At 42.7% G+C, this 21220-nt stretch overlaps 1 protein-coding gene across 1 annotated transcript in view; it reads right to left on the bottom strand.

Annotated features, from left to right (window-relative positions):
• PPM1E (protein phosphatase, Mg2+/Mn2+ dependent 1E) overlaps window positions 1-21220 on the bottom strand; it is a gene marked incomplete at its 5' end in the record, with an annotated part of 89196 nt that overhangs the window by 13631 nt on the left and 54345 nt on the right. The window contains 1 exon segment of the mRNA XM_025210863.1: window positions 2737-2855. Within this exon segment, the coding sequence (XP_025066648.1) occupies window positions 2737-2855 (119 nt within the window).

Genomic DNA, 21220 nt, shown 5'->3' with positions numbered 1-21220 from the left:
TAACTAAATACCCTTGTTGGGGAAGAGTCGTCTCCTGTTACAGATGAAGAAAGTGAGGTACGGGGGTGGGGGTTAAAGCCCAAGCCTGTAGAAAAGGCTTCTCATCTTACCTGCCTCCACATCTGGATGCCCTTATCTGGGCAGCTGGGGCCCGGTTTTCACAGAGGGTAAAATTAAGCCAGCAACAGGTGCAGATGCTCAACACCATTCAGAAAGAGTCTGGTAAAATGGTGCAATGGGTCATTAAGAGCCAATTTACAAACTCTAGTGGCCGTTCTACCTTCTGGTCCCCTCGTATAAACGCTTCTGCCTTAAGCCCAAACATCCAAATGTCATTTACTCCAAAAAGAAATTAAGACTTTCTAACTTCTCTTTGCAACCCTCCCTTCTTTCATTCCTTTGGGTTAAATCCAGGCTGTGCATCAAAAGCATGTGACCCCTAATCTTCAAGAGTTGCTCTGAATATGCCACATTCACACTTATGTTTCCACTAAACCACTAACTGATGCTCTTTTCCACATGTACATCTTCACCCTGTCATACTGACTGCAACTATGAGAGGATTGCAGGGCCCATCACTGACCTTCCCCTGGCAAGAGAAATTTGATTTTTTTCTAGCAGATTCTGACTCAGAGACAAACTGCAAGTATTGTATTATTTTCCCTGTATCACAGAGAGCAGCAAGCTTGCTGGGCCCCTGAAAAGTCTTTCTAATACAGGTTGACACAAGGCTGGACACCAGGAGCACCAGCTCTCCTGTCCTGCAGCCATCTGAGTACTTTTGAAGCAAACAGTATGCTCTGAACTCACTACCAACATCTGTATCCCAGATCTAGAGTGTCTCTCCAAGTTTGATGGCCACACTACAAGCCAGTCACCATATTTTTCAAGTAGCTACTTCATGTTTCTCAACTCCCACTTTGTCGTGACTAATCTCAGTAACACCCTTTGCCATGAAATCCACTTCAGTCCTTCATGAATCCCTGCAGCTAGGGCTTTTGTTTCCATTCAACACAGCAACTCCTTGCTCCTTGACCTCGCAATGTGCTTAAGAAATCATAAGCCCTGGCATGTTTTGTGAAATGGGATTACATTAGTCATAAATCAAGTCACCACTAGGATGGGCCCACTCTTCTCTTCTTTTTCCCCCTCACATTTTACTCTGTTACTGCTAAAGCACAGCTTGTCCAAGATGTACTGCTACACATGGAGAATGAGGGCTGGAAGGGACCTCAGGAGGTCACATCTAGTCCAACCCCGTGCTCAATGCAGGACCAGCCCCAACTACATCATCCCAGCCAAGGCTTTGTATAGCTGGGTCTTCAAAACCTCCAAGGATGGAGGGTCTTCAAAACCTCCACAACCTCTCTGGGTAACCTGTTCCAGTGCTTTACTACCCTCCCAGTGAGCAAGTTCTTCGTAATATCCAACTTTAACTTCCCTTGCTACAACTTGAGCCCATTGCTCCTTGTATCTGTCATCGGCCCCCACTGAGAACAGTTCAGCTCCATCCTCTGTGTGTCTACCTTTCAGGGAGTTGAAGGCTGCTATTCAATCCCCTCTCAGTCTTCTCTTCTGCAGATTCAGTAAGCCCAGTTCCCTCTGTCTCTCCTCATACATCATGTCCCCCAGCCCCTGAACCATTTTTGTTGCCCTCTGCTGGACTCTCTCCAATTTCTCCACGTCCTTTCTGTGGTGGGGGCCCCAAAACTGGACACAAGACTCTAGATACTCCAGTCACATCTCCCTAGGATAATGTCGGGTGGAGATGCACGTTTAATTTAGCTACAGGTTACACCAGTATCCTGCTATCAACATATGTTTACTTCCTTGCATTACAAGTTTAAACGCATTCTTAAAAAGTTGTCTACTACAGAGATCTCCATTTAAAACATCGGCTTCCTTAGATATTTTGTGCCGAGGCTTAGTCAACATTCCCTTGGAGACTGTCAAATATTTATGTGAGTCAAAGAGATTTCAATTTGCAACTAATAAGGCTTGCTCAGCCAGAACAATGACAGCTCCATTCCAGTCACCTGCTTGGGAGGAAAAGCAGTCACACCTACCGACTGAAAGTCCAGAGTAAGTTGCACAAATTTAGATTCCTGCATGGCTCTGACAAACAGACTAGAAACTTCCTCCTCAAGCAGATTTCTAACACGTGTATTTTTCCCACACAGCTATTTCTAATTTTTTAAATCAAAAACAAAAGGGAATAAGGGATTAAGGGGATTGGTGACTAGATGTTTTCCAGACTGAATGACAGGAAACTCATCTTGGGAAATGTTATCTTTTATCTTAACAAGCATCCCAAACAGCTCTCAAAGGGAACGCAGTCAGCAGAAGCCTGAGTTAGAGCTTGCAGCCCTGAGCTGCCTGATGGAAAGTCTTACTACATAATAAATACAAATGGAGAGAAGGGAATATCCTTTTGTTCTTAATATCAAACACTTCTTTATATGGCATAATGTTATCAGACACTGAAACCAAAGGACACTGCAAAGCTCTGTTGAAAAATCTGGCAGTTGGAGTCTGATGTACTCTTGTCCAGCTGTGGCTCTTGGGCTTGAAGCAGGACTTATTTCAGAGAAGCCTGTGGCCTGGGCTCCACAGCTGATCAGACTCATCTAAGCATGGCGGGCCTTAGAATTGATCGCCAACCTGTGAAACTCAGCGCTGTGCTCTGCAAAGGGCCCACAAAAAGCAGAGTAAATGCGTACAATATAATGCACTTACGTATGATCCCGTCCGCATTGTCCTCCTGCTTTGGTAAGTAGAGCACCGAAAGATCACTCTGAAGGACTTCATCTGATGTTGCTCTGGCTAAAGCAGCTGCCAAAAATGAAGGGCAATTGCTGCAAAAGAAAAACACAGCAGAGATACTTTCAACTGATTTTGCAAGATAACTGGCAATCAGTGTAATGCAGGGCAACACTTCTGTCTGTAAAGAAATAGTTTGAAGGTTGTCCAAGATTTGCAAGAACACAACAGAATTTTTTTTATAAATAATGCTGAAGCCTGGGATCTTTTCATATGCACTCTCTGGCTTTTATTAGGCTTTACTTCACTTTCTAGGGCACTATTCTTTAAGCTTATATGCTTCACTTTGCACCCTTTGCTTACTCCCGAGCACAGATGCAGAGCTTATCAAATATGCTCAGATCACACGCAGTTTCTCTATTTACATCATCAAACTGAGCTTATCAACCTGTCCAGCTGCCCTGCCTAACACAGGCTCTTGTTTCAGGTTCTCACAGGCCAGGCCCTGGACCCTTTGCAACCTGAGGACACTCAAGGACAAATCAACAAAAGGTAAGCAATTAATTTGTATACGCTAAAGGGTATTAAACACTTCTGTGGATGCTCTCATTGAGCAGTAAAGTGGACTTAATTCATTGTACTTTAATTAAGCCTGAGACCTCCAGCTTAATTAAACTGCAACAAAACAAGGCCACTTCACTTCTGGAAGACAGTGCCCACACAGAGGTTGAACACCCATTAGCATGGGTGGGTTGCCTTCACATCCTTGGATCATTTGCTTTGACAATTCTGAGAGACCCCCAAGAACCTGCAGTGTCTCTTCTGAAGTGTATGCGGCCCTGGCGCAGGGGGCATCTGCAGCACAGGACCGATCACGGTATAAATCAGCTTGATCAGAGCCTGGAAGCAGCAGGCCGATTCATTTACTCTGATGAGAAGAGTTTACCTGAGAAGCAAGGCAAACAAACTCCCTTGCCCAGAGCTCCATGGGCCCACAGCCTGCAGCCTTGAGCATGCTTGGGTAATGAACAGTGTTTAACAATAAACCCGGGGCTTCCATTCACTCTCTCCAAGTACAAGAGCAAGAGAATGTCAAAGAAATTGAAAGGCAAAAAACTCCCAAAACAAAAAACACAAGGACAAGTGGTTCCTGCTGTGAAAGAGCAATACATAGTATTTTGGCTTTCACTGCCGAGGCTGAGGGCTCAGCAGAATTGCAGAACTGCCCATGACAGACCTCCTGTCCCTTCCTGTGAAGCATCTGTACCCATCCCATGGTTAGACAGACGAGATTTGGCTGGATGGACGCCCATTCTGCCTCCTCTAGTCCTAGGCACAAAATAGGGACCTCAACAGACCTCAACAGAGAAAGAACGAGAGGCACAAGGCCAGACTTAGATGTACTCTCATGTTTGGCCTGATGCCAAGCAAAGAAAATTCTGGTCTGGCCCAAGTCCGGTAACTTCATTACTGAGGAACACGCATCAGAAAAGACTTCAGTTAAATTCCTATTACTCGCTCCATTTGAAAAGCCACATTACCTTAATGCTTTCCAGACATCTCATTCACCGTCACAAACAGTCAATTTAGAGTACAATTATGTCAGAGATTTATAAGTGTGCACAAGCCAAGTCTTCTGTCTCTTTTAATATTTAGCATTTACTGTTTATGAAGGTTGGATGTAGGATCAGAAGCGCCCAATTTTCCCAAATCCTCCACTGTCCGGAGGGAAGTGCTGGCCCTTTAAGTGATTCGGGGAGCCACACTTATTTCAATATTATGACATCAATGAGATTCATTGCTAGAATTAGCGTCTGAGCATTCTACCCACGCAGCTACTCCAAACCTCAGCAATATGTGCACTAATGAAGCATGACTACATGAGGATGTTAGCTGTCTTAGGCCTGGCTCCTCCCGGTACAATGTAGGAACTCTGATCCTATTTACATACCACAATACCTTGTGGGAATATACGGTAAGCAGCAGGAAGGAAAAAAAAAAACAACCTCTGTGACCTCCTTTATTTCCAGTGCACGTAGAAGCTGATTTTCCATGTGTCCTTGTTTGTTGTTATTCAGTTCATAAGGGATAGGTTTTTCATTTCTATTATTAGCTCCAGCATCCCCAAGAAGCATTACTGGTGACTACTCACACTTCATGCAATTTCCATGTTACAAAAGAAACAAGGATATGCTGACTCCAGGGCTAAAATAATTACAAACAATGATGTCAGCCAAACCAGGAATCTCTGTAGGAAGACCATCTCAATCAGAGATGAATCAAGAGCATTTTAGCATGGCAGAACCTACGTAACCCCAGCAGAGGATGGTAAGTATCCCAGACAGAGCTCACTTTAGAGAGGTATTGCCTGCACCATTATCCAAGGAACATGGGTTTGTTTCCCAGTCCTAATCTTTGTCCCTGCAGCAACAATGAGAGAAAGGAGCACCTTGCATAGCTTGCAGACAACCCCGTTGGTCTGGGCATGGAGAGAATCCTGTGAAGAACATAGCCAAGAAAACAGCAGCTATAATAAATAGTCTCCAGGATATAAAAAGATAGGGGGAAAATATAGTGGGAATCTCTGTTCCATCCAGGAAGGCAAGAACTCCAGCAAAGGGGGAAATAATACTCTGTCATTAGCATTCACATGTAAAATAGCTAGTTTTATTATTTGACCCTGTAATGGCAGGTTAGAGGAAAGGAGGTGTATTACAATGTACAGAGGTTAAGTGGCTGGTCAGGGCCTTTCCCAACCAGCTTCCTACATGCCCCCACACAATACAAATGTGATGCCTACTGTCTTGAACTGGAGCTCTTTATCTAACCAAGGCATGTATTTCCATCACAATACCAAACCTACACAAAATGCCACAAAAGATGTTATTAGATAAATTAGAGGGTTTTTAAGTACATCCTTCCTGCTTCTTTGGCAGCATGGGTGTCTGTACAACACCCACAGTTGTATTTCAACAATCTTGGGATAACTCTGCTAAGGTAGCAAGCAAGCTTGAAAGTGGGCAGTTTCCATCAATTAAATTTGAGAGAAACAGTCTAAAGTAGGCTTAACTCATCCCACATATTATTATGATACTTGCTTACCATACACCTCTGCTCCTTGCTGATAACACTGGAGTGGGAAGGATTTACAAACGTTTCCTGTGAGTTATTTGTCTGTGTTCAAAATCTAACATAAAATCCTTGATTTAAAAAAAAAAAGGGAGTATGGGAAATATAACCCCAGGATGTATTAAGGGCCATCAAAAGGCTTGGACTGGCTTGTTTAATCACTTTTGAAAGACAGGATGGAGAAAAGAAATGGCAGAAAACATGTTTGTATATGACTGGTCATTCTCCTACAACCGCAGTAGCCAGCCCAAGAATTAATTGCCTTTGACATCCGTACATCACAAAGCTTCTTAAGCCTTTCTAGGACTGCACAATGCAAGCAGCAAAGTGACCAATTGGAGGTGTCGCTTTGAATTTCTCTGTTCTGCGGCTGCTTCTGTCAAAAGCTTTTCACTGGATTGTTTCCCCCCAGTGACTAGGGTAGCAGGCTACGCAGGACTTTGTGGTGCCTGGCATGTACAATAGGCTGGATCCTGAACTCAGTTACATTGCCACAAGAATACTCTTTTCCATGGGGTCTCTCTGAGATGAATCCAGAGTAAGCGAGATGAGCCCAGTATCTTTGTTTTTATCACTGTACATGGATGTTCAGTCAAGAGCCGAATACATCCAGGAAGATCAATATTTGAACGGGAACACTGTCACAATGGACAGACCAGACCTGTCCTCACTTCCCCTTGTGCAAAGAGGAGTAGGAGTGATGCACTGGATTCCCTGGGGTAGAGGAGCTGCTTTGCGCGCACGGCTTTAAAGGGAATGGAAAGAGGGTCTGCTTCTGAGCTGCTTCGAATGTTACTCTTGCGCCTGGGCTAATGTCCAACACAGAATGGGGAGTTGCTTTTCTTACCCTGCTCTAACCATTTGTGATGCCATTAAGAGCAGTGGAAACAAAGAGTCCTGGCTGGTAATATGATTTTTCACCTCTTCTTTTAAGATTGAAACAGGGCAAGTCTGATCTGGCAGTTTCTCAGGGAGCTGGGACTAAGGCCTCCTTTGATTTATTCTTAGCTATGCCACTAACTCAACCTGTGGCCTTGGATACATCACATCACTCCTCAGGGCTTCAATTTCCTCTGCTCTCATGGGGACGGTGATACCATCTCTCTGAGGGGCTGTGGGAGGCTTGATTCAGTTTTTCTAAGGCACTTGAGATTTCAAGATAAAGCCACAATGGAAGGGCAAAGTATTATCATGATAGTGGAAGATATTCTCAACCTAGACAAGATTTATGGAGTTTTCATATTTTCCTTCCTGTTCCATCTTCCCTGTTCTCTATCAGCATGGCAGAAATACAGTGCTAATTAGCCCGTCCAGAGCACTGTGTGGGTGCAGCTGCAGTGCTTCCCGTCAGGGTACCGCGTGCAGAGCAGCACAGCCTGCTTGGGGATGCTGCTGCCTGGCCCTGCAGGGTACAATGCTGGCATGCAAGCCAGAAGAGACTTTAACCCTTGCAGATTTTCTCTTGCCAATATATAGTCACAACTTTCTACCATATTTGAAGTAAATTGGTTTTTAGCAGTCAGAACTTCTCAAAAGAAAAAGCAAAGCAAGAGGAAGGAACGGTTAAGTTCTCTATGCTCAGCAATGCCAAGTCCAGCAGGGTGGCTCTTACACTGCTAGCAGGGATTGCTGATAGAAGTCTAGGACAGTGGTTCTCAGCTGGGGAGCTGTGAGCCCCTTCCAGAGGTACTGCCATAGAGTTGCGGCCACAGCCAGGTTGAAATGTCCAGCGTACCTCAGTTTGGAAAGCGGCTGTAGCTGGAGCCTGCACTCCTTCCCAGTCCACCCCCACATGCTCCTCTCAAAAGCAGAGGCACACTAGACAGGAGGGACTGCCCCACACCCATTTCTGGAAGGGGCATGTGGGTTTGGAGCACAAAAGCGCGTACCGTGGCTGCAGCCCTCTGCACTGCCCGTCTGGGCGGGTCAAGCTGGGCTGTGGCAACCCTTTGCACTGTGGCTGGAGGAGCTGGAGACACCCATGGTAGATGAGATTGCTCTCCTCTTCCCCCCGCCCCAGCATGGGAGACTTTTGGCCATTAATTATGTCTCTCCTCCTACCTGCTTAAGGCTTATCAGAAAACCTTAAGCAGGCAGGAGTGCTCAGCAACCTCCTGGCTGAGAACCAGTAAGCTAAGTGGAGGCCGTACAACAGTGGTTCTCAACCAGAGATGCTGCCAAAGTCAAAAAAGTTGTGGAGATTGCCATGAATCAGAACAGGTTGAGAACCAGTGGTCCGGGACTATGATTCTTAACCTCATTAGACTCCAGGCACCCTTTGTTAGACGTAAAGCCCCTTGGAAAATGCCAGCTCTTAGCTTCCACTTGCTTTCTGACTATGGGAGAAATACTAGAGCTGTTCTCCTGTTGCAAAAACCTGAGGAAAACCACAGAAGGTCAGGATGTTTTTGACACTATGGATTGTGATTTGAAATCTTGGGGTTTATCTCGTGTATCTTGGGTAGGTGTTTGCACACCTAATGGTACAAATGTTGTGTGGCATCCCGTAGCACCTATAAAAGGACCTTACAGTACCCCAGGGTGCAGCAGCACCCTGGTTGAGAATCACTGGTCTAGGAAAAGTCACAGCAATGTCACAGAGAAAGAGGCGCCCCCCACCACCACCTTGCTGCATGCTGCCACCACCAGCCAAAATATATAGATTGCCACCAGCTGAAGGAGAATGTTTCTGCTACCCCAGCCCAGCATAACTGACTGGGGCATATCAATCCAAACAAGACAAAGAATGGGATGAAGTATTATTAAAGACCAACATGTTCAGTGAGTCACACCCCACTACACACACACGTATGCTATAGAGGTTATAGCAAATGTTCCCTAAATATCGTCCTTGTTTTAGCTAGTGCTAACCATCCACGGCTGTGCTGAACATGCTATTTGGTCTGCTACAGCACAAAACAAATGCATTGGAGAGTATAGCATGTGGTTAAGTACAGGAGCCTAAGAACCATGGGGAAAAAGTTGAAATGAATAAGTACATATTGAACACTCCTGAGAGGACTGTAATTTATTGGATCCGTGAAAGGTTTTATAGGGAGAACAAACTAACTACACCCCTACTGACAACTAATGTGACATGAGGGATACCTGTTAGTGAAAATTCTTGAGTTAATGTAGAGTGTTGAGGGAGCTTTGCAAGAGACATCCCCTGGCATGACAGGTAAATGATTCGTATAGGTCCCCAAAGTGTAGTTTAGCACCTGATGAGTGTCCCCCAGGTAGAGAGAGCCTCTGGGAGCTCTTTGGAGAAGCACATAGGCCAGTGTCACTGAAGCTTCCCACGTCATGAATGGCACCAGTGATCAAGCAGAGGGAATTCGCTGGGGGGGAATCACCCCATGCTATTCACACAGCCCTCTGCATTAGCGCAGCCATGCTCTCAGAGCATCTACTAGCCAAAAAATTTATCTCGCTTGCCCATTTTTTCCCTAACATCTACAATTTGGAGAAAAGGAGCATCCTTCAGAGCCCAAGAGGATTACTGCTGTGCCTTCAGCATGCCAGTAGGGCACTGTTCCCAGCCTTGGTGTCACTGCGGATTCTCTTCTCCTTGCTCACAGAATAGCTTCCTTCTGTAAGCGTGCTGATCTGGTTTGACCTGTGCAGCTGGTGCCTTTTCACAGCAGGTGAAAGCTCTGCTGCTTATTTTAAGCCCGGCAATCCTGGATAAATGGAGTTTTTCTTCTGTGTGGTGAGTCCCTGTGCTAGATTTTAGCTACTGCTGGGAGTTAAAAGCCAAGCGAATGTATCTTTTTGAAAGACTGCATAACCAAAGCTTCTTGAGACGTCATCCCAGCTGACAGTGTCGAGACGGTAAAGATGCTCGATAAAGCTGTTTGGGGGAAGCTGAAAACATGTTCCATGAGGAAGCTGTTATCAATACGTTTCACAGAGACAATGGCCCGGTTGCATTTAACATGAATCTGTCCTTGTTATGACAGGTGTAGGAAATGGATTATAATCTACAACCATCACAAAAACAGTCCCCTTATTCTGATTATTTTCAGTACCCGCAATACAGGTCAGCTAGGGTGACTGTATGTCCCCAGTTGGCTGGGACAGTTCTGGATTTCAGAGGCTGTGTCCTGCCCAGCCCCACTCCTTGGAGCTGCAGGGGGGTGGAGGATGCATGCTGGTGTCCATGGCACTCCTCCATCCCAGATTTCCCTCAAATTATTATGGTCACCCTACCTATATCCGATGACAGCATTCCCAAACCTAGATCACACTTGCTACCACTTTCTAGGGAACACTGTGTAAACCATGAACTTTTTACCCGAGTGTAAATCTTGGAAATCGTGCTAGAGGATCAGATGGGAAACATTTACAAAAGCATAAAATGCAATTAAAGTGTGCTGGCATTGATTCAATTAAGGGCTCAGGTGTTGCACTAATTTATCAACATTTACTGTGGGATATTACCAATAAGGAAGAAAGAAAGTGCTGACAGACTTCAATTAAAACAGTCAAGGCAGAAGGACCAAATGAAAACAGGGGCACAATTCTGAAAGTGAAAATCAGGGAAGGGTAGACAGAGAAGTCTGCAGTAGCGTGGTGCATGGTCTATTGTCCTGTCACTTGGGAGAGCAGGACGTGGGTCTCAGTTCTTTGGCCAGCAAGAGCTGAAAATGTAACGCTGAGATGAGTCTCAGTCTCTGAGGCTTGGATGCAGCTGGCACTCCTAAATGACAAACCTAAAACCTGGCCATTTCCCAGCCATGGCCTCTTTCTCATCTAACATGCACATACACGCACTGCGGAACCCATCTGAAATACAATTCCCAGCATTTCAGCACAAACATTTCCTCTGCTGTCATTCAAACACTCAAGACAAGAAAGCAAGCATTTGGGAAGATTTCACCAAGCTTTATCCTGAGAGATTGAGATCCTTAATGGAAATGCTAAGTGACTCTCCACCAAAGCCACTTGAAAGACACCGATTTAAAAATGACCCTTTGCCTTGCATCACAGTGTACAGTGATGAAAGAGTTGCTGCATGGAAAAAACACTGCAGCTTTCTGACTGCAGAAAGGAACGTGGTTATTCCTCTAGACAAGTCCCTAAAACCTTCAGAGCAGCATGTAGATGGAGAGAGCAGAAAGTGTGGTGAATTCTGGTGCTGAAGGAATATAATGTAAATCATAAGCAATGGTGCAGTTATCAGGCTCCATTCTGTAAGAACAATAATATCTCAAGAACAATCACCCAAAAAAGAGCTGGAAACATGGCTTGTTCTTTGAAATCCTTTACTCAACGATGCAGGCTTTGCATTATGCAGCGCAAGACTGCTCTCCAAATGACCCATGTGATGGAGTTATAGCTGTTCTGGGAGATTGTCCCACAGTCACTTGATAGAGCTCATTGTTAAGGAGTTTTACCTGCAGTCCAAATTAAATATGTCCTTTGCTCAGTTTTTTCCTTCTTTCCTTCCATCCTGAAACCTTCTGTGATTTTTATACATTGATGTTTATGAAAGTTTTTTCTATCGACTGAAATGGGTACAAGAGCAAGCCTCTATTCCCTTAGGCTTCTTTTGTTGTTCTTTCCTTAAAGCCCTTCAGTTTTCTACATCAGTCTGATAATGGAGTTGCCCAGAAGCAGCTCCTGTGTCAGCAAAGTGTTGTTGAAAGGAATTAGGATGGGTCCTTACTGAGTTCTGGCTGGTCTCAGATGCTCATGGCCCCTAGCATAACTGGTCCAAGAGATACTGGCCAGTGGCTAGTACCTGATGGATCAAAGAAGATTAAGACAGTGTGGAAAAAGAACATGAGAAACTGATGCTGGAGCTCAGGGAACTTGAGAGAGAGGCAGGTACAATGGTTCTAGGAGCCTTTTCCTGTTCCATGCATTTGCTTATAAGAAGTTTTTTTGCTAATGGAGTATAGGAGACAAAAGTTTCCCTCTTCTATAGCAGCAAACCCAGCAACCTTGTCATCTGGTAATTTTACTTTTCAAAACCATAAATAAATTATAGAGACCTTTTGCACTTGTCTTCAATTGAATTATGGTTGGTAAAACTGATGTATGAGGGTTAGCTGCCCCATCAACTATCGCTAACTTCCCAGTGTACCACTTCACCTTAACATGCAGTTCACAAAACTGCTTTAACAACGCAGTACTTAAAAGCACCACACTAGCAACTTAAGTATTTATTTATTATTTTTAAACAAAAATATTGCTTTAAGTATGGAATGATCTTATATTCAGGCATGTGATACCAAGACAGGATTGCCCATTGTTACCTACAACATTGTTACGGATCCTTTACATTTGAGTTAAGGATTTTGCAAACTGGTAACAAAATTGTACTTGCAAACTGTTTTTTCATTTTTTTCTAAAGCATGTTATTCAGTGTAATCTTTTTGTCCCAGGTGATTGTTCTACGTGCATACCTGTAAAACAAGCCACAGAAATATTTATAGCTAAAAGCTACATTACAACCAAATTACTATAACGTGAAAGCAAATATGGGGCACTGTGCTCAACATTTACACAATTCTATAGCAGGCTGTTTTAGAAGGGAGCAGAATAATTTCTAGCATCAATACATTATAACTGCTATGATAAGGCTAGTTTAATTTCTATACTGTATGTTTTAATACAGCCATATATAGCCACGGTCTGTTGTATTTGCTACCTAGGGAGCAGACACTAGACTTCCCCAAGTAGAGACTGCATCCATTGTTGGTACATCCTCTATTTTTATAAGACAATAATAAGGAAAAAAATATATTTAGACAGTGTTTTTCCACTCAAAATACTTTACAGATTGAGATGATACAGGATTGCCATGTTAAATGTTCCCAATAACTGAGGCTTATGTCCCAGGAAACAATCCATGGCGCTCAAAGAGCCGGCATGAAATTCAGGTCCCCTCAAGCTTCCAGCCTTCATTTCAAGGAGGAACATACTTTAGTGCTGTATTGTTTAAATTAAAAGCAAATGCCAAAAACACTAATAAATGGTCCATTTCCTCTGTTTAGATATCTCGCATCTGTCCACAGATAGATCCAGTGTCCTTGTGTCAGCAGGCCAGCTGCTTCTCATATTTCACTCACTGCCTTTGCCAGATTGCTGAGACATGAAGCAAGGTTGCTCAAAATCAACTAAGGAGTTCTCAGAAATGAGAAAGCTCTTATCAGTTGAGACTGAGAGCAAATCCCTCGTCAGTTCACGTGCATCTAAAAACATCTAATATTAAAGCTACCCACATCCAGGCAGAAGCCCAAATTTCGACCCCAGAAAGTCAGAGTAACAAAATGGGGCAGGGAAAAAGAACAAAACTGTCAAAACACAAAAAAGGTACAATTAACAGTCTGTAACTGGGCAAGGGTGGATATCTATCTAGTAATATACCAATGTCTACCCCAAGTAAAGGCTGCCATGAGGCTATTGGACAGACAAGGAGAAAAGAATTACAAAACAAAGTAGATACTGAAATCCTCTTAATAATTAAGCAAAAATAAATACACAAAGAGAGGCTATGATACAAAAGTTACAATGAGAATGTTGATTCTGGGTGTCAAAGACAATGATGCCATGGTCTTTATCACAAGTGCTACATGGAAAACTTAAGACCATGTTCCTAGAGTCCCAGATTATTTTTATCTGATATATTTTATAAAGAGCCAAGAAGCTAAGCCACACTATTAGTATTATTTTAGTGACCTAAAAAAGGTTTTTTCATTTGACCCCAAGCAAGTTCACTCACATGGAGGTGCTCATTACTAGCAGACATCAGTGGGGTAGCATTAAAGAACAAGGGCTCTGCATGTCCAAGGCTTAAAAATCTCCTGTGTGTATGATAAGGTTCTTTGTATGATAAATTCAAAGAAAACAAACTAATAATACTTGCCTTCATATCTGACAGTAAAAAGAAAAATCACTAAAAATAATGTAGACAAATACTTTATACAGCATACGAACACACTCCTCCTAGACCCAAGGCACTGTTGTTCTGTCATGTCTATCTGAATTAGGGTATTTATTGTATTTGGGGTGCTCAGCCAGCTGCCCGACTAATTTTCTTGCAAGAAGCTTCAGCAAATGCTGAAATTCAGCCAGGTGCTGCCAGGTAGGAGCCCCAGCAAATTTCAGGGGAAACATCTGGTGATTTTCATTATGAAAGATCAAACTAAATGAAAATGATGGCAGCTGAATATCAGCTCCAAGTCCCTGTGGATTCTGTGAGCCGTCTTGTCGGATACAAGCCTTCATTTAAGCAATAGCACAACACCAAAAAATAGGAGCTATGGTAAATGTACACCGTTGGCCTTCAAGGGACAAATACTTACTACTAGTGAGAACTAAAAGAAGATTCCTTCTAAAAAAGCAAAGGTTTCCATGCACAGAACTGGTGGTGTTGGGTCCCAGTAGCTACAACGGGTGTGGTTTGAGATCAGTGAGACTGCATCTGTTCATAAGCATCCACAGGGTGAGCTCAGCTCTACTGCAATTTCATCCTGCCCTGATACTGCCAACATTTCCAGGGGGGCCTCAGGAGAGGGTCCTTTTTCACATTTTCACACTTCCGTCACATTTGGTCCTTATGTCATGACAGCATCTTTCAACACACAGGAGACCACCATGGCTAAAATTAGAGCAAAAAACTGTCCAAGTGACCATTATCCAGGAGGGAAACAATATGTTGTGGCTCAAAGTCCTGTGCCGCTGCATAGAAAGTTACCCTGCCCTAGAGGAGAGGCAAGCATGGATGGCCAGATAAACCTGAACAGTTTGAAACAGTAAAACAAAAGGCTCACCTGTTCCCCACTAATATTCTTAATAATATTCTGTGTATTATTAAAGCAAATTGGTACTGATCACAAACTGTTCATCTTCATTTAAGTATTTGTGGTTTAATGATTTACATTAATGAATGAGTCATGTTGAAGGGATGTATCACAAGGAAACCAAGTTATACAAAACAGCTTCTTCAGGGCTGCTTTATTGAATAGAGTGTTTTTTGTACATTTTCCCTGAGACCTGTTTCTACTCTGTGCTTCCAACTCAGGCTGGCAGTAGGCAGTTTAGAGGTAAGAAATGAATTCTCTCTCTGGAACCCAGTATGATGCCATTTGTAATAATGCAAGCTTATAAACTGTCACATGCTAGGTTGGTTATTACAGCACGCCAGCCACAAAACCCACAACAAGCCTTTGAGGAGCTGAGAGTGAGCAGCTGTGACAAGTTAAGCTCCTATTGCAGGATCCTGAAGCAATTGTATGACAGTTTTCTTCATTACACAAATTAGCACAAGTCGCAAATTTTGTCTGCAAATCAAAACTTGCCAAAGCTTAGATCTAATTGTTAATCTGTCTCTTATTAAAAGAAAGGCGATTCTGTAACATGGGAAAAGGTGGACTGTAATGATCACAGAAATAGAAGGCAGAAACTCTTTGGGTCCAATCCTTCTCAAATTGAAATTTCACATGGTTAGAGGATGTTGAATTTCTCTGCACCCTAGTCTCTCCGTTTCTAAAACTGGAATCATACTTTCATACCTGTTTAGGCATCAGGATCAGGGGAAAGAGAAGGGATTATGGGAGACTAAATAATTAATATTTGTAACATTTTAGTGTTATGAAATAATAAAATAAAGTATTATAGTTATGCAAGTTTTCTTGGTCAAATATTGTACAGTTCTAAAGAATGTACATTGACAATCAAAAAGCAGAACTAGGTTTGTATTGGATTGGCACTTATGTATAGATCTGCTGCCTTTGACAGGTAAATATTGTGTAATTAAATGCTCAGTTTCTTGTAATTAATGAAAAAGTCAAAACTAGACCTAGGTGTGATCCACAGATAACCCTGAACTTTGAGACTCCACATAAAAAGAAGCCCAGAAGCAAACCACTTCTTTTTGACTGTACAAGTCCAAAACTCTGCTAGGCTTCCAGCTTAAATATTTCTAAGGTGCCTACTTCCTTGGTAAGCAGCACCTTTTCTACAGAAAAAACTTCTTAAAAACACAGATATGACATCTGTTTCCAGTAACCAAAGACTCCTTGCTGCTATACCAAATGCAAAATGATCGTTGTCCAATTGGTTTTGCACCATTTAGAGGAATCGTTCAATCCACATCCATGTGCGATGCAACCTTGCCTGTAAGGTACATTTCCTAAATAGGAAAGTGATGCCCACAACAATCTTTTCCTGGCTAGTTTCTCGACTTGCCTGGGAACTATTTAAAAGCTCTCCAGGAAGTTAGAGAGAGTCATTGATTTTTCTCTGCTTGGTTCTCCGTCAATCTGAAAGCTAGCATGATTCAATACCTTTCTAATAGGTCCATTAGCAAAGAAAGGATTCCATCCTTCAATCTCGGTTGCCTTACTGGAGAGAAAAAGCTAATTTAATTTTACATCTGACTGGAAGCCAACACTAGCACCAAATTTTATTTAAGCTCTATATAGGTTTATTTAGAAATTCTTGATTTTGTCCAGCCAGAGAACTGAGATGTCTTTTAAAACTGATGGGGAAGTAATCTTCTTGTTTACTCTGGAGATATTTGCACACGCTGTTATTACCCCAGATGTTGCCTGTGCCGGTTGGTGTTTAGAAACAAGAAACCAAGGGCTCTTGAATATGATGATTTCCATTCTTTCCATGTTGAGCTAATGAAACACTTTCTACAAGTGTTCATATTGCAACAAAACCTGTTAGACCATGTAAGCCTTATCCCAAACAGGTTGGGAGCTTTGGGAGGAGATTAACTCCTGTTCTGCTGACTCATTTCCTTGATTTGTTCCACCTGCTAAAAATGCTTTCTTAATATTCCAATACGAACCATCTCCTGTACAGATTTAAGATGTCCAAAAGTAAACCAAGATACATTCACTTGGGGATATCTTCATTATGTTTCAGGCTTGACTAGCAAGCATAAGTCCTCTAATTACTAAGTCACCATTTTACAACACTAGTGGTAGACCAGTGTTAAGAGATGGAATTCTATGGTGTGTACAAAAATATTACAGCAAGAATAACTGATAATTCAATATACAATTCCAGATAAGTTTAATACTTCAAAACAATGGGGAGAATGGGGGGAGGGAGTGGGGAAGGAGGCTTAAGGATGCAGCTTCAGCCTTACTTCTGCAATGAATGACCTTTTGTGTGGTCTTCTGTCAGCAGTCCTGATTGATGCACAAAACACAGGACGGCAGCGGGGGCCTAAGCTCATTGAAAGTGCTTTGGCACTGGGCTGGACCTTGTCTGACTCCAAATGGTCACATGCTCAAATCTCACTGTCACTTGTCCACTGCAGAATTTCAATGAGCCTTAGCTGTAAGACTTCAGATCTTTCAAAGGATAATCAAAATGTTTTAGCCACTCTTCTTCTCATTTAAGTCCCATACATATTTTGTTCCACTGAGCTACATACATATTTCAGTCATTCTTAATAGATAAGTTGCCAGTAGTAGTTATGCTAACAGAAGTGAATTATTTATAGTGCTGAGGAACAGAAAAGTGGGTAATATGCACAACAGCTTTGAGCTTTCTTATTTGGAAGACACAGTGTCATCTCTCAGACATTTTTCCACAGGGCAGGTGCTGTAATTGTGCAATTCCAACCTCACTCTAAAGCATTTCCTAAGGGACAACACCACAAGATCAGGGAAATGAATATACATTGACTGTCTTGCCTCTTCAGTAATCATACACAGTCAACTGAAGCTAAGGAAAAGAAGAAAAATATACCAAACTTTCTGGCAGAAGTTATTACAAAGAACCAATATGTGATATATTTTTGCTATGTCATATTCAGAATTCCTGCTCCGAGATATTATTCCTTGAGATGTTTTTAGCACCTTTCGACTAAAAATCTTAAAGTGCTTTGTAATATGAAGCTGCTTCTTCCCACCTTTACTGTGCAGTTAGAACCAAATGCATTTCATGATGACTCAACCAGGGGCACATCCAGCACCAGAGATGGGCACAGGACCCAGGGATCTCAGCTCCCACATCCCCTCTTTCATCACTGTCTACTTACATGTGCCTGTGGTTTTAGAAAGATTATATCATAAAATGCCGAAAGAGAAAGAAAAAAAATGATGGAAAACAGAATTTTGCTGTGGTGTGGCAGAATTAGCATCTGACTTCGAAACAAGGTATGTCAAAGAGATTATGGATGTGACCAGTTGGTGAGATAATGTGCCCCTGTTGAGGTATCTTTGGACAGAAATTTGGGGGAACACTTTCTATCCCTCCAGTGTCTTGAGCGAGCATACTAATGTGAAGTTAGCTATATGCAGTCAAATGCAACTAGTAGGAAACGGTGTCCAAGAATGACCAACGAGGCTTTTTGGAATGGCAGAACTTGGAGAGGAGGTCTGACATAATACCAGCCTAAAACAAAGTCTTTCATATTCTCCTTCTGTTTCCTTTGATTGTCCATTTGCAACAGGACATGCTGCAGCATTTACCTTCCTTGAGGAGAAGGACAAACAGGTCAGAAAAACGGAAAGGAAAGAAAAATCCAGCAGCAGAAATGAGTATGAAGTAAAAAAATCCCTTTCGGGTAGTGAAATCCAGACTGTTGAGGAGTCCAGAATTTCCTCCCCATGTGCCAGACTGCAAAAACAGACAACAGGATGCAGCCTGGCTGGCAAGCAAGCCAAGTGACACAGCTCTCTCTCTGGTTCCTTTCCCCACTCCCCCTTTTTCTCTTCAGTGAGTTACTTATGATTTGCATTCTGATTTTATCCCGAGAGTTGCACTGAATATTAAGTGAGACATCAGGCACTGAATGACAGAGCTCAGAAAAGGAATATGGGATCAGTTTTGTTTTTTAAGCATAGCCCAAGTCTTTCAGACCCGCAGCAGTTTAGCTTGCCTGCAGCATCTATATATAGTTTGTTTGTGCACAAAGGTTATCTGGCTGGGTTCTGAATGAGCTGAGGATTTCAAGTAAGTCTCCAGTGTGTTATCCAATGTAGTCTCACTTCTGTGCTTAAAGCAACAGCGGATTATCTAAAATTCACAAAATAAAATTTCCAAACATTAACAGCACCTTTTAAAAAGACTAGGCTATGCACACCTACTCCAACCACTGTTCCTAGGTCAATTGGCAGTAAGAGCTAATCACCTTTCATAGCTGGTCGTGTTATTACAGAGCAAATCTTGTAAGATGATGAGCCTTTCATATTACAGAATTCTCAGTATGACAAATGCTATGTTTCCTTGGCCACAAGGGTTGTATTCTGGTTGTAGACAAGAACAGAGTCTAACTTTTAGCTGGCATGTTGTTGACTATGAACAGTTGTCCTGAAAAATCATACCGGTGTCCCCAACTCACTCTCCCTAAAGGCAGGAATAAAAAAATGAAATAAAAAGGTTGTCCTCATCCCCTATTATATTTACTATTAAACTGGTGCTCATTGCAGCAAGCAACAAATACAGGGAGCCATCAGCAGACATTAGGCCTGATACTCTGGGGGTGACACAATATAAAACCAAGCCCAATTAAAAGGAAAATGAATATTAAGGCAGTCATCTGTATTCCCCAGCTCCCACTTGGTTGATATTTGCTGGGTAAGGGAATCAGTATGTGTGTGTGAATCTTATTTTTTTATTTTTATGCAGGATAAACAAATACAAACAAGCAGTGGTATCTGGAAGTTAATTTGGGTTCTAGTAATAAACATATTCCAATCAGAAGGCATCTTCCTCAAACACAACAGCATTTGTTTGAACCCTCATGAGCTGGGACTGTAAATACACGACTGAGGGCTGAGTCATCCACCCTGATGAGTAAGCTCAAAGCTTCTTCAAATGGAGTAGTGTCACAGTCATAATCAGCCGCTAAGAGTTATTTAGGAGTCATGCTATCTATTACAATAGGTAATGCATATTCAGGGAGTAACTGATATTCAGACTGAGGGAATATGAAATCAAAACATTAATAAAAAGCAGGAGACTTTGGGGACTAATGATAAGCTTTTGTCACCATAGTGCTTTTACACATCTCAAAATGATCTGTAATTCTAAAAGCACACAGATTACTTCAACCAGTACTTAAAGGCAGCAGTTGGGACTGCAGCCTTGAACCTAAGACCTTAGCCTGACCAACACAAATCATCTAACTCCAACCCACCACTCTATTGTTGCTCTTACAGACTGAGATATGGTCTAAAGCCTTCAAAAATGCCTGAGGCTCCACCCACTCCCTGATCCCTGAGTGGCTGGCTCCTATCACCTGACCCACTACTTTCTCTATATAAGACCACACCAGCAGCAGCAGGCCAATATAGAGCTTTTTCTCAAAATAGGGTTGTTGGGTTTTTTAAATATTTGAGGCTTTACTTTGGTAACTTTGCTTGATAGAAGGTAGGGTAGATCCGTCAGACAGATTAGCTAAAGTGTGTGTGTGTGTGTGGATCTGTCAGACAGATTAGCTAAAGTGTGTGTGGAGGGGGGGAAAAAAGGTTTTCATGAACCAGAGTTCAAGTTCCCTTCATCAGATGTCATGCAAGGACAGTAGAGAACAGAGTATGAAGTGGGGTGAGTGATTAAAATACAATAGGTGGGAAAGCAGGAGGGAGGAGAAGGGAGGAAGCGTGCTATGGAAGAGACATACAAGCAGAGATGCCATAAACAAAGGGGTCACCAGAGCTAATCCAGGTATTGGGCTAAGAAGCTGTAGCCCCCATTTAAACCATACTTTACACAGCCCGGTTTGGATGATGACTTTGCTTCTTATCTGACCTCCTGCTTTCCTAATGTGATGCATCCCTAGACTCTGCTTGCTCTCTCTGACTCTGACTCTTACTCAAAATCCTATAACCTTGAACCGGTCTGGCCCCTAAATCTGACTCCCCACATCCTGGCACTGACAGTGGCCAACACTAGATGACACACAGCTGATTACTAGTGGACAACAACGTCCCACAATAGTTCTGGACAGGAAGTAAAGGATGACATAGGTTGCACTAAAGCTGCAGGGGAATTTGGATTGGAAATGTTTGCTTATGTAGCCAGAACATATGGCCTGCACCCTGACTCTAATTCAAACACCAAGGGATTTCTAATGACCACAAGTGGTCTGGCCTATTTGTCTGTCTAGATGTCTCTTCCAATGGCAACTCTTGCTTCCCAGCACTCTCCAGGACTAGGACTCTGAAGGAAGAGTATCATCTGCTGAATCAGTACTTCATCACTTCTTTCTTGAAGCCACTTATTCCCCCCCCCAAGAGCCTCCCATCCAAATATTAGACCTGGTGCAACTCTGCCTGGCTTGTATATTTTGCCCCTTGGAGTTCCTAATGGAACTATATTCAGGAACATTTGCCTCACCATTCAGCAGAAGTGC

This window comes from Alligator sinensis, unplaced genomic scaffold (genome assembly GCF_000455745.1).
Source record: "Alligator sinensis unplaced genomic scaffold, ASM45574v1 scaffold118_1, whole genome shotgun sequence".
Taxonomy (NCBI): Eukaryota; Metazoa; Chordata; order Crocodylia; family Alligatoridae; genus Alligator; species Alligator sinensis.
The sequence above is the reverse complement of the archived record's forward strand: the minus strand, read 5'-3'. Positions and strand labels throughout refer to the sequence as shown.